Genomic DNA, 13,444 nt, shown 5'->3' with positions numbered 1-13,444 from the left:
GAATGGGCTGGGGCCAGGAGAGAGTATCGGCTCAGAGAACATAATTCATTTGCTGACTCTTTATTTTATGATGAATAGATTATACAGTATATAATGAAAAGATTGCCCGTGCCCTTAATGTATTTGTAACACTTAATTTGAAGATCTGCATATAAACTAATCATAAACATTAGTACATAGTTTGTTTACTAGTACATCAAGTAAACACATGTATAAGGCTTGTCGTTCATGATTTGTATATGCTAATAAGTACATGAACAAAGAGTTAATTAATGGCTAATAAACTAAATGGTTTGTGAGCAGTTTACCCTCAAAGAAAGCAGCGAAAGAGTATGAAAAATCACAGTCTGGGAGGTCTGTATAATCAGCACGTGTGCATTTTGGCATGCCTGCTGATTGGTTTTGCATACGTTTCTGGCTGCACTCACTTTCACTGCGTTTTATTACTTTATTGGGGCGACTATACTGTAGGTTCTCTATATTGTTGCACGTTTCCATGGACCATAGTCTTAATTTGGGTACATAACATTCTAGAACTCGCTTACTTGAGGTTTACCAATGAGTTTTACTTCAATGGATCCAACTCATCAAATTTGGCATGCAAAGGACCTGAGCATTAACCGCAGGGCAAGACATTACAAGGCTTCCCAGTAAAATAGAAATATAGGCAAACAAATAGCACAACTCCAAAGACAGCTAATTAACTGTTGTGTTCAGGCTACGCACGCATGCACGCACACACACACACCTTGCCACACAGTACATCCCTATGACTCTATAAACGCCGCTGAGATAGCCATCTGGTGTTCTGGGACTGGTAATCCCTGGCTGTGCTAGGTCATGTTATGGGGATTCGAGGAACCCAGAGGAAGTGTGCTCCTAGTTCTCTCTGATTGGTTTAATCACCGTTTCCAAGCACAAGCGCTTTCCTCAAACCCCCAAATAAAAACTATTCGTATGGCACTGGGACACCCGGAAGAGACGTATGACCCATACAGTCTGAGAGGTCTGGTGAGGACATATTACATACCCCTTTGTGAATTAGTATGTAATGTGTAATGTCGGACAGTGTTACTGACCCAACACGGGCCTAGCCTCACCTGACGCATCGAAACATAAATATGACATTAGGCACATAAATAAAATACTAATACTGACTAAAACAAATAGAAGCCCATGTAAACAAAGTACGTAAGCACAATTCTGCTCCAATGAACACCTCTCGCACAACAGCGAATTGTAAAGAGGATGGTTGCTTAGTTCGGCAGGGCTAAAGGCTCACTATAAAAGCCGCCGAGTCGAAAACCTCCGAGTCATAATTCATAAAAAGGGCCTTCTAACTACAAACAGAGCAAATGGGGCGCATCAGTCTTTCCATGCAGGAACCGTAGAACACCGGGGCTGACCTGGGCTATGAAAACAGGAGGGTCTCCTGTGGGGCAGGGACTCAATGAGGACACTCTCTCTCTGTTATCCTCCGGGATCGTTTTGCACTCAAGAGAAAACATTAGACTGAGATGAGAGGGGAAAGGGGCTCGGGCTACTGCAGTGTGTGTTCCAGGGCTGAGGTGAAGGGAAGGGGAGGCGGTCTGGAATAAACTGATGACTGGAGTGGGGAAAAGTAGTAGAAGGAACACAGCTGGGATCGGGATATTATTACTGCAAACGTCTGCAGTGCTATGTGGCATTGTTGACGACTTTTAGACAGAGCCCGTTCGCATGTGCGCTAATGGAGCCCGTTCGCATGTGCGCTAATGGAGCCCGTTCGCATGTGCGCTAATGGTCTAGTATTTGCAGTGGCACACATTCACGGTTTCTACGGGGTGGCTTTGAAAGCGTTTCACATCTTCTTGGATCTGGAGATCTCCTTAGTGGACAGTTAAGTCGAGGGTTATTAGGAAAGCATCCAGTATGGCGAGTCAAAAGAGTTATTCAATCACGACAGAACTCTCGGTGAGCGTGTAACTAATGACCCCCGCAGCACACCGTAGAAGTGCTGTCCCAAATAGGCCTCTGTCTGTGAATAGATGAATGCCTGTGAGGATCTCCAAGACCCACCATTACACCCTACTCATAAGGGATTTAAGAAAAGCTTGGAAATGCCTCTAGACACATTAATAACAACGAGTCCTCTCCTGGCTGTTACCGGCACCTCCCCTGCCAGAGGAGTAAGTTATAGGCTATTCTGTGGAAAAGGCTTGATGACTTTATAATCTGTGTAAATGAGGTGTTTCGGGTTCTAGATAATGGCTTGAATTATTTGATCAAGAGCACATTGATGTGATATGCCATGGAATTAATCAATTGTCAACCTTCGTTTCAAATGCAGTACATTCATCTAATCTAAGCAATTTGTCATGTTTTCTTAGAATGCGTTTCTATTTTCTGGCCCCAATTTTTTTATTTTATTAAGTTGCATTTGGCCACAAAAACAGCACCGGCCCAGGCTTCATATTATCTACATTTGACATATCAAGCATTAATATCTTCCTTTTCCACTCACTTCAAGTTAAGTTGGATGAAGGGGTTGATGTGTTCAACTCTCTGTTCCAGGAAGTAGGCCTACTGTAGAATACTGGGGATCGTGACTAAAGCACCCTCAATTACCTCACTCACTTACCACTAGCCAAAACTGTCTGTGCCCCAAACCCTTTACTCACATGAAATTACATAACACATAAATCAAACCTCTGGCTTGGACACCGAGCGGACCGAGCAGACACACAAAGCTCATACGTGTGTTGTGTCAATGTCTCATTTAGAAATAATCCTTAGGCCCCATTAAATGTTTCCACTCCCCCCTTCCCCCCCGTGCCATTTACTTGCATAAATGTCATTGCCGCTTCATTTTTTAACTTGGCCTTTTACTTGAGTGTTGAGGGAAATGAAATTAAAGGGCCTCGACGGACAGCTGGGTCTGAACGGTGGAGGAAACAGAGGATGGACGGCAGGGCTAAAACAGATTTAATAAACTAATGGATTTAATCAACTGGCTTTTCGCCTTCAATTTAAAGTAAGGATACACTGTGACTGCTCGTCTGCCTCCCTCAAGCATATTAATGCGGCTGGTAACAAGGTTTTTAAAGGGTAATGGTGCGCCTCTCTAAATCAATTTCTACGACGGTTTGCTTATGTATGCAAAGCAACCACAGGCGTAAATGTACAGCCTGTGCCTGTTGTTTTTTTAAATTTTAAATACATTTTGAAATGAATAGATTGAGGTTGATCCATGTGTCTATAAACTGGACGTTCACAGACCATGACAGTGAATCGCCAGGATTCACTCTGGAATTCCAGGAAATATCTATCTTCTTTCCTATCTTCGAAAAAAACTAGTGGTAGGCTACTAGGTTCTACGAATAACACAAAATATCTCCCCCCCCCCCCACCCCCCCACCCCCACCCCCATCAGCTGAAGTATGCTACCACAGCTTTCTTCAGGAAACAAAAGTTGTTGTGGAGGGAAGCATATGTACCCAACACTTATATGTCTCACCTACTCGTACCTCACCTCATCATAACATCATACGGAACATAAAATATAGCATGACAGGACATATCTCCACTGTACCTATTCCCCAAGTGGTTGCTGTAAATGAGAAAGTGTTCTCAGTCAACTAAATTCAGTCAACTGAATGAAAAGTATAACGATTCAAAAAAATATGTATCTAATTTCGGTGCAGCAGAGCGGAACGTCTCAATGGTAAATCAGAGGTAGTCGAATCTGCCGTGACGTCAGACTCATTTGTATCCATCCTCCCCTTTACAGTTCCACTCCTCACAAGCCTCTCTGCTTATGTCTGAAGATGCACCCATAAGGACACTATACATTCACTGGCCAATTTATGAAGTACGCCACCCGTTCACGAAAATGTATCGTTCCTACAGACAAAGTTGGCATCGAGGCATTCAGTTACCAGTTACGGTTTTATTGAACGTTAAAATGGGCAAAACGAATCCCCTACGTGACTTTGAGCGTGGTATGACCGTCGGTAAGGGGCGCTGGATCCAGTATCTCAGAAATGGCTGCCCTCCTGGGCTTTTCACGCCCAACAGTGTCTAGGGTTTACAGAGAATGGTGCAAAAACACATCCAGTCAGCGGAAGTCCTGTGGCGAAAACAGTTAGTTGATGAGAGAGGTCGAAGGAGAATGTTAGGATTCGTGCAAGCAAACAAGCAGACCAAAAACAGACAAGTAATGGCCCAGTGCAACAGTGGTCTGCAGAACACCATCTCGGGAACACACAACTCGTCGATCCTTGTCACGCATGGGCTACTGCAGCAGAAAACCACACCGGGTTCCAATCCTATCAGCGGAAAACAAGAAGAGGCGGCTCCAGTGGGCACGCGATCACCAACACTAGACAATTGAGGAGTGCAAAAACATTGCGTGGAACATGACAGCAAGTTCAGTTTACTTGAGTGACCTGCGCAGTCCCCAGACCTCAACCCAACAGGGCATCTTTTTCAAATGAGATGGAACGGACTGTTTGCAGCATGAATGTACTGCCGTCCAAAATTTGCAGCAACTGCGTGAGGCCATCGCGTCAACATGGACCAACATCCCTGTGGAACCTTTCCGACAACTTGTAGAATGCCCCAAAGAATTCCGGATGTTCTGGAGGCAAGGGGGGGTTATGACCCGGTACTAATTCCTAATAATCTGTCCGGTGAGTGTATGTGAGGGAGTGCCTGACCCGTAGTGTAAAACCGTGTATCTCCCTCTCCAGCTGCTTTAATAATGACACGTTGTACACTTCTTTATGAGAATAGATTGGGCTGAGAGGGTCACTCCAAGTAAAGAGTAAAGCTCTTGGTGATTTGACATAGGCACTCTTGCAGGTGATGAGGGATTAGATTACCAGGTAGCCAGCATATAACACCCTCCATAGATGAAAGGCTTTTCAGACGTTTGACGGATTATCATTTTTGCTCACTTAGACAGCTGGAAGGCGGGGCAAAATAACACCATTTAAATCATGTGTTCCTAGGTTTTCCAACGGGCAAATGGATTATAAAGCAGGTCCATATGCACCAACAACCACATACAGAAGGCCACACTTAAAGCCCTACTCCTCCAGAGCAGACAGCTAACAGGCAAGCGATGAAGCGGCCCGCGGAGACCGGTTACAACAACAACAGGAAACTTCTTTATTTGGGTTGTGGTATCGATCGCCCTCGGCCCACTAATGATAGAGCACCAGACTGGCAGCTAGCCTCTCACAGTCTAATTTCAGTTTAACCCAGAAGTCAAATCTTGTGTAATTTGGTCTGCTGCATGTTTAATCTTTGTGTTCATACTTGTTAGAAATGGAGAGTTCACGCCAAAAAAATACGAAATCTCCACCCTTGCAAAAGGAAACTCTTAACCAATGCCCCCCTCCCCCCCACTCAAGGCAGAGCAGTTTAAGCACCTCCTTCGACTAACCCTGATTCATCCAAACAACCAGTGAAGAAAACCCCAAAACTGGAACTAATACTGCTCTTTATCTCACCCATCTCATCCCTTCAATCTACACGCAGAATCTGCCCACGGGAGATTACTCACAGTCAGGAAGCCATTTTGCTCTCTGGGGAGCAAGGCTGGGTCGGGGAGTTATTCAGAAGCTCGCAGGAGTCCCCTTGTTCTATAATCCCCTTCAGTGGACCATCTTGTAGTCATACAGCACAGGAGGGTGAAACAAAACAAGTGGGCTGTTCTCACTGGTAGGAAAAGCTCTGGTACACTATAAGTGCGATTGCTTTTTCCAGTAGACTCTAAGCCTAAACCATCCAACTGAATTAAATATACAAGTACTTTCATTCCAGAATTTCACACATTTGTTGGTTATTGTTTGGGCATATCCTACATATTTTTTTGGGTGGGGGGGAACAAAATACATTCTCTTTCCAAATTGTGAAGAAGAAGAAGAAATACCAGAGGCCAGTGATTTCCCTGCCTTCTGACTCCCATACTCCCAAATGTACTGCATTATATCTGATACACATAGATCAGGCATGAGAAAAGGGTCAGAGGAATGAAAGGTAAACATGTCTTTATGTCTCGATTTCCTCACTCCCTACTGGCATTGAGGATGGATTATATGTGACATAAGAAATCTCCCAACTTCTTGAGCCCCGTGAGAAGATTCATTGGAGTCGATGGAGAGCTTTGTTGTACAGTATGTCCATAGACGTGAGTGTGTGTGTGTACTGTATATACAGTATATGTGTGTGTGTGAGCGTGTGCGTGCGTGTGTGTGTGTGTGTGTGTGTGTGTGTGTGTGTGTGTGTGTGTGTGTGTGTGTGTGTGTGTGTGTGTGTGTGTGTGTGTGTGTGTGTGTGTGTGTGTGTGACTTGTTCTCCCACAGCCCACACAGTCTAATTGATAGCGGAGGGGAGAAGCTTCGAGACGCTTCTATGCTGCTGTTTACAGAACTGCCTGCCTGGCGATTGTTGCTGGACCTGCCTGTTCTCAAGTCTCGACTGCTATGCACAAGGCTACTGTTTTCGATGTTGAACATACATATCTAATGTAGGAGGACATCCTTGAAGCGATATCGCTGTAGGCTACAGTATGCATTTTTTTTTTATGATCCCATGAAGCTGAACACCTATCTAATAAGTTAGACTCATAATGGAGAATACATGATAGGGTAGTTCATTTGGATAATTTTTTTTTTTACTGCTACAGTATCCCATTGATTAGCTGTGTTTAGATGGATCGAGATCACAGAAAATAGATGTTCTACATTTCACAAAGAAACCCCTTAATATTTCATTTTGTCTACAGTAGGACTGTGATTACAAAGAAACCTGGGATATCTGGGATATGTCTTTGTAATCACAGAAACGGTTTCTTTGGAGTCATCTCAACAGCCATTATGGTAACTTTCAACTTTGAGTCATTGTATCAATTTTAATGATACCACTCCAAATAGTGCATTCTACGGCAGCATACAAATGGCAAGGCAACAAAATGTAGATTTGTTTAGCATATTACCGCCTGCGTTTTTGTATGATGTCAATAGGCCTGTTGACGGAACAGGGCGATCCACAGACATTCCCGTTCCGCGCTTGGAAAGAGCGATCAGCGGAGAAATAGAATCCACAGTTCCTTGGCACACTCATTTTTCACCTTCCCTTTCTCTCTCTCTCTCTCTCTCTCTCTTTCGCTCTTTTCTTTTTCTCTTGGTGCTTCTTCCCAGGTTGTCATCTCAAGTTATCATCCCTGTACAACCCAATTGTCTCTTTCTTGTACTGTCAGGAGGGCCAACTCTTCTGCAATCACCCTTGGTTCTTATCACCTCTAACGCAGAAGCTATGCCCCGGGCTCCAAAACATAGGGAGAATAATAATGGGAGAAATGTGCATTTTATCTGCTCTTCAAGCACCTAGATTCTTCTAGTTCATTTCTTCAGCGTCGGTAAACATCAGCGTCTTAAACATCAATGACAAAAGCACATGGATGGGTTCTTGAAGCAAAGCCAGAGAACGCAGACTCTGCCTGCTGTCAATTTCTCCATTTGTTCTCAGTGGCTCTCAGTCTCGGTACTTCTGTCCATGTTTCAGGTTTCTTCAGGTTTACAAACGGAACACCATTATCGTCTTCTATCTGTTTCCCTCTGGTTGTTAGAACTTAAACTCAGCATTGACTCCTGTCCCCGTGTGGTCCTACATGACTGGAAGCAGTGGTTCCTGTGTACCAGCCTGCCACTCTAACCCTATGCTGCCTGTATGAGAGAGTGAGGGTGTGTCTCTCTCTCTCTGTCTTGCTCTCTCTCTCTCTCTCTCTGCGTGTGTGTGTGTGTGTGTGTGTGTGTGTGTGTGTGTGTGTGTGTGTGTGTGTGTGTGTGTGTGTGTGTGTGTGTGTGTGTGTGTGTGTGTGTGCGCGTGTGTGTGTGTGCACGCGTGTGTGTGTGTGCGCGCGCGCTAGACAGGGAGCAAGTTTCACTGTGAGGTCATGGCTAAGAAAGGGGGCGTGGCCCCAAGGAGCACGGTTCCAGCCTCCTCAGAATGTCTGACACATTAACCCGTTGTTGCACTTCCACGAGACTGGAACGCTTATGGAGTGCAGTGTGAGTTAGTTTAGCTCCGAATACATCAATGTAGTAATTAATGGGAACAACATCCTGCAGGTAACATCAGAGCACAACATTCTTCGATACTCTCTCATTGGGCACAGTAAACATATTATTTCCGGAGTTATTCCTATGACCAGAAAAAGTGAAGTATTACCTCGATATTCAAATGGACATGACGAGCTGCTAATAATAATAAAAACGCAGGGCTATCGATACATTGCAGCCGCAGCGTGACTGGATGTAGGGAGCAGGACGTTTTCCGTTTTTGGCGTGATATAGTAGAGGGTTTGGTGAGGTGGCTGTTTTCTGGTTGCCCAAAGGATAGGTAGTGTGTCATAACAGGAAGGGAGTATCATGATGTGGTCACTTAGTACCTCCTGAGGCACAGGTCTTCCCTTAGGAATTACTTGTGGTTTTGACCAGGGATGGGCAACTAGTTCAGTCGGGGTCTCAACTTACTGTTGCTAGGTAGAATAGTAAAATACACCAGGTGCAATTTTAAAATGTGGTTGTGCATCAGTTTTTCTCTTATGTCAGTCACTGATAGTCAGTCAATTAGCCCATGTCAGCTAACATTATTTACATTGGTAAGTTAGTGTAGCGGCCAGCAATCTAAACCTGTAGTAATCATGGTCGAATTACAGATCGTAGGGCTCCCGTTGATTTTGTTTGTCACTCTCACTCAAATATCATATAAAAAAACTGCAAACATTTGTCATCACGTCCCAAAATGTACAGAACGGCAGCACACTTGCTTTAAAACTGCCACGTTTTCTCTACCCCCTAAAATGTGTAGAATTGCACAAATTTGACTCTAAAACGTAAATGTTTTCAAAATATGAAACCTCACCCGGCTGACCCACTCTAGTCCTAATAGGAGAATTTACAGCGGGACGTTTTTGACAACAGACCACATGTGAGCCCGAAAGTTAAATTCTATGAATGTGATACAATAATGTATAGAATCGACGATAAATGTTGTGGCAAATATAAAATTTTAAAAGTGATGAAGCAGACAAAAACATCTCATTGTCTAAGTATTCGGAGATAACAAAAGCACTACTTGGAATAACGTGAAATCCGATATGAAAAAAGAAGTCATTATATCTACTGCAGCCCTGTCAACAGCTCTTTTCTCCTCAACAAGAGTGAGGCCAACAGATACGTTAAAACACATTCTGAGAATGTAAGTCTTTTGCAACAGGGTATTATTGGCAATTACCCCCCACGTGTCTTCCTCATATCTATCTATCGGGTCGCTGTATTCACATTAATCATGTAAAATGGACGCCACTATATTTACTCTGTTTGAGAGCCCTTTTGCCAATGCACTGGTTATGACTTAATCAGCACAATGACTTGTGCTTTGGCAGGTAGGCCTATTACTAGCATATTAGTGGACAAAAAAACATTACTGCCTTCTTGGGATGTGAGATGTACCAGATGGCCTTTTCGCAGAGCAATATTCTATAAATGAAAAATATATATATTTGGACTTATTTCACCACAGAGCAAAAAATTAAGTAATCAAAGAAGATGAATAAGGAGCTAGAAGTACAAGGTCAAATACATTATTTCTGGCCTCTTCTTTGTGGTGTGAATACACACCGGGCTCCTATCCTCTCCAATTTATGCGTTATAAAAGGGCTTGGGGAGGACTCTGGCTCCACGTTACAATCCTGGAAGCTGGTGGACGTCTGAGGAAAGCCAGACTCCGGTGTTTAGGTCTGGTCAACGTCTTCCCATTTGTCCCGAGACAATGGTTCTAGAACAGAACATTGGAGCTATGTTGACCTGTCTAGATTTTTTTATTTAAATGCCGACTATTATTGTAACAAACTCTGACAAGCCGAGTCAGACTACAATAGAGACATTCCACCAAGTGAAAAGTAGGGCATCAAGTGTCACATGTGTCTGTCTTTTTTCTGTCTTCCTTTTAATATTGTCAAATCACCTGATTGCTAAAAAGCTCACGAGTGAACACTAGAACTTGTCTCAGTGTTTGGTCTATAGGCATTGGTCAGTAACCTAGGGAACGCTACAGTTGGCCCGCATGAGCCAGACTCAATGGTGATGTGCCTGTCTGGGGGCCGCCGCAGCGCTGGCTGCGTGGGCCAACAACATCCCCATACATCAAAACTAATGGACCTGCTCAAGTTGAAAAGTAACATTTGGTGCCATGCGTAGACCCCTATTAACATAAACTGCCAAAGGAAACAATGACACAAATCGGATTATGCCAGAAAAAAAATTAGCGCAGGGGGAAACACTGAAAGGATAGAGGGAGAGTTTTGTCACAGCACCCATTATATTAGCTAAACGTGTTGGCTTTAAAAAAAAATAAAAGAAGAAGCCAAAACGGTTGTCACCCAGCTAGGAGCGAACCTGCTCGAGTATGTTACTTGCCAAAGCCTATGTATATATGTCTCAGGGATGTCAAATGTTATGTTATGGCATGTACTCTGGTGGGGTATCAGTGTGTCACCGTATGAATCATAAACTGCCATCTGTCAGTGATAGGGGGTCTCAGAGTGGCCTGAGGACTCGTCAGGAGTGGGCTACACAACCTAACCCGGCCCCGCCCTGGTCTGGAGCCCTCCTCTATGTAACCCTATCTGGCCCAGGCATGCACAGTCACAGTCCCCACGTCACTGTATCACCCCTGAAGCATGGCCAGGCAGACTAATGCACTGAGATTACACCATGGCTAGGTATGTGTGTATTTTCATGTGTTTGTGCATGACAGTTTGCGCACTGTTTCATCCACTTTCCATGTATATATTGTATTCTAGTCATGGCTCATCTTACATAAAACATTTAAAATGTTGTATTGTTAAAAAAAATATACAGTATATGTTGCTAGGTATTACTGCACTGTTAGAGCTAGAAACACAGTATTACTGCACTGTTAGAGCTAGAAACACAGTATTACTGCACTGTTAGAGCTAGAAACACAGTATTACTGTACTGTTAGAGCTAGAAACACAAGTATTACTGCACTGTTAGAGCTAGAAACACAAGTATTACTGCACTGTTAGAGCTAGAAACACAAGTATTACTGGACTGTTAGAGCTAGAAACACAAGTATTACTGCACTGTTAGAGCTAGAAACACAGTATTACTGCACTGTTAGAGCTAGAAACACAAGTATTACTGCACTGTTAGAGCTAGAAACACAAGTATTACTGCACTGTTAGAGCTAGAAACACAAGTATTACTGCACTGTTAGAGCTAGAAACACAAGTATTACTGCACTGTTGGAGCTAGAAACACAAGTATTACTGCACTGTTAGAGCTAGAAACACAAGTATTACTGCACTGTTAGAGCTAGAAACACAAGTATTACTGCACTGTTGGAGCTAGAAACACAAGTATTACTGCACTGTTGGAGCTAGAAACACAAGTATTACTGCACTGTTAGAGCTAGAAACACAAGTATTACTGCACTGTTAGAGCTAGAAACACAAGTATTACTGCACTGTTGGAGCTAGAAACACAAGTATTACTGCACTGTTAGAGCTAGAAACACAAGTATTACTGCACTGTTAGAGCTAGAAACACAAGTATTACTGCACTGTTAGAGCTAGAAACACAAGTATTACTGCACTGTTGGAGCTAGAAACACAAGTATTACTGCACTGTTAGAGCTAGAAACACAAGTATTACTGCACTGTTAGAGCTAGAAACACAAGTATTACTGCACTGTTGGAGCTAGAAACACAAGTATTACTGCACTGTTGGAGCTAGAAACACAAGTATTACTGCACTGTTAGAGCTAGAAACACAAGTATTACTGCACTGTTAGAGCTAGAAACACAAGTATTACTGCACTGTTGGAGCTAGAAACACAAGTATTACTGCACTGTTAGAGCTAGAAACACAAGTATTACTGCACTGTTGGAGCTAGAAACACAAGTATTACTGCACTGTTAGAGCTAGAAACACAAGTATTACTGCACTGTTGGAGCTAGAAACACAAGTATTACTGCACTGTTAGAGCTAGAAACACAAGTATTACTGCACTGTTGGAGCTAGAAACACAAGTATTACTGCACTGTTAGAGCTAGAAACACAAGTATTTTGCTGCACCTGTCGATAACATCTGCATATCTGGCTACGTGACCAACAAACGTTGATTTGATTTGATGAGTGCTTGATAGCAAAACGAGGAATAATCCTCACAGTTTGTTCCCAACCACTGTTCCTTTGCTCAGCCAGTCTCCATGCAAAAGCTAGACACTTCCTCCCTCTAGTGGTCGCAAACAAGTCCTGGTGACCTGATACTTCCACAACACCCAGGGCAACAACCACATGCCATGTGAGAGAACAGAACAGGCTTCAAATACAGAGGCCAGGTCAGGACTGAACAGATAGGGCTTAGAGTTAATACCTTGTTAGAACATTACAAAGCAAGGCATTAGATGCTTGATCCCTCTGACACCTATCAGGACAAAATCCTCCTTAAACATTACGAATCGTATCCGTTGAAGGCAATTTACTAAAATGTTCTAAATGAGTTGTAACCAATCACGCTATCGTCATCAAAATATGACCCAAAACAATTCAACTTAATAAATTCAATAATTTCTCAGTCGACATGGTGTAAATATAAACTGAAAGACATTTGCCACAATGTCTTAATGACAGGCCCAGACTGGGCCTGGTTTAATTGTGGTTCATTGATGTGACCTGGGTCTGGACAATAGGGAGGTAAACAGGGAGGGAGGCTTGGAAGCGGCAGCTTGGCGCGGTGACAGCCAGAGTTGGCCCAGGCCACGCTGGACTGGATCGATGTGCTTTGGGAAGGGGGTGGGGGTGATTGGGGAAATCAGTCATGCTGAAAATATGGAGCAGAGCATTGACGCACATGGACAGTGCCCAGCCACAGCAGCGCTTATCGACTATTCTGGGCTGGGGGCTATTTTGGGAACCTGTGGACACTGACACTGTTGTCCTGTAATTGCGTTACCTCGCTTGACACCCTAGATATCTCTTATTAGCACCCCTATTCAGATCCTCGCTGAAAACTAGACAGAAAGAGCAGAACAGATCATCTCTACTACTAACTCGCCCAGACCTTGTCTGTAGCCCTTCTCCTCTAGGGTACTACGGCCCTTAGGCCTAGATCATAGACGTAGAACACAGAATGTACTAAGGCAATTCATTATTAGGAATCCAAACATTCCTTTCAGACCAGAACGAATAACTGTCTCTTCCATTGCACCTCGTTAATGTACCATCAATGTATTATTAGTTGACTTGAATGGTGTCGAACTGCAGTGAATCCCATCCATCTCTGCTATAAAAATGATGCCAGTGATGTCTCCAAGTCGTAACGGTGTCCTGATACCAAATGTTACAGAGATGAATGGTGGCCTGGT

General features: G+C 43.5%; 1 protein-coding gene across 8 annotated transcripts in view; it reads right to left on the bottom strand.

Moving 5' to 3' along the window:
• Positions 1–13,444, bottom strand: part of pde4ca (phosphodiesterase 4C, cAMP-specific a) — a 64,873-nt gene that overhangs the window by 38,720 nt on the left and 12,709 nt on the right. Inside the window, exon 1 of one of the 8 annotated variants that reach the window (XM_031809951.1) lies at positions 6,983–7,757. The exons of 6 other annotated variants lie outside the window; for them this stretch is intronic. In XM_031809951.1, the coding sequence (XP_031665811.1) occupies positions 6,983–7,110 (128 nt within the window). In that variant the 5' untranslated portion in view covers positions 7,111–7,757. Of the gene's footprint in view, positions 1–6,982; positions 7,758–13,444 lie in introns of those variants that run through there. One more of the 8 variants, XM_031809952.1, reaches the window with a different exon arrangement.

Source organism: Oncorhynchus kisutch, linkage group LG30 (genome assembly GCF_002021735.2).
Source record: "Oncorhynchus kisutch isolate 150728-3 linkage group LG30, Okis_V2, whole genome shotgun sequence".
NCBI classification, from domain to species: Eukaryota; Metazoa; Chordata; class Actinopteri; order Salmoniformes; family Salmonidae; genus Oncorhynchus; species Oncorhynchus kisutch.
This window is presented reverse-complemented; position numbering and strand designations above follow the sequence as displayed.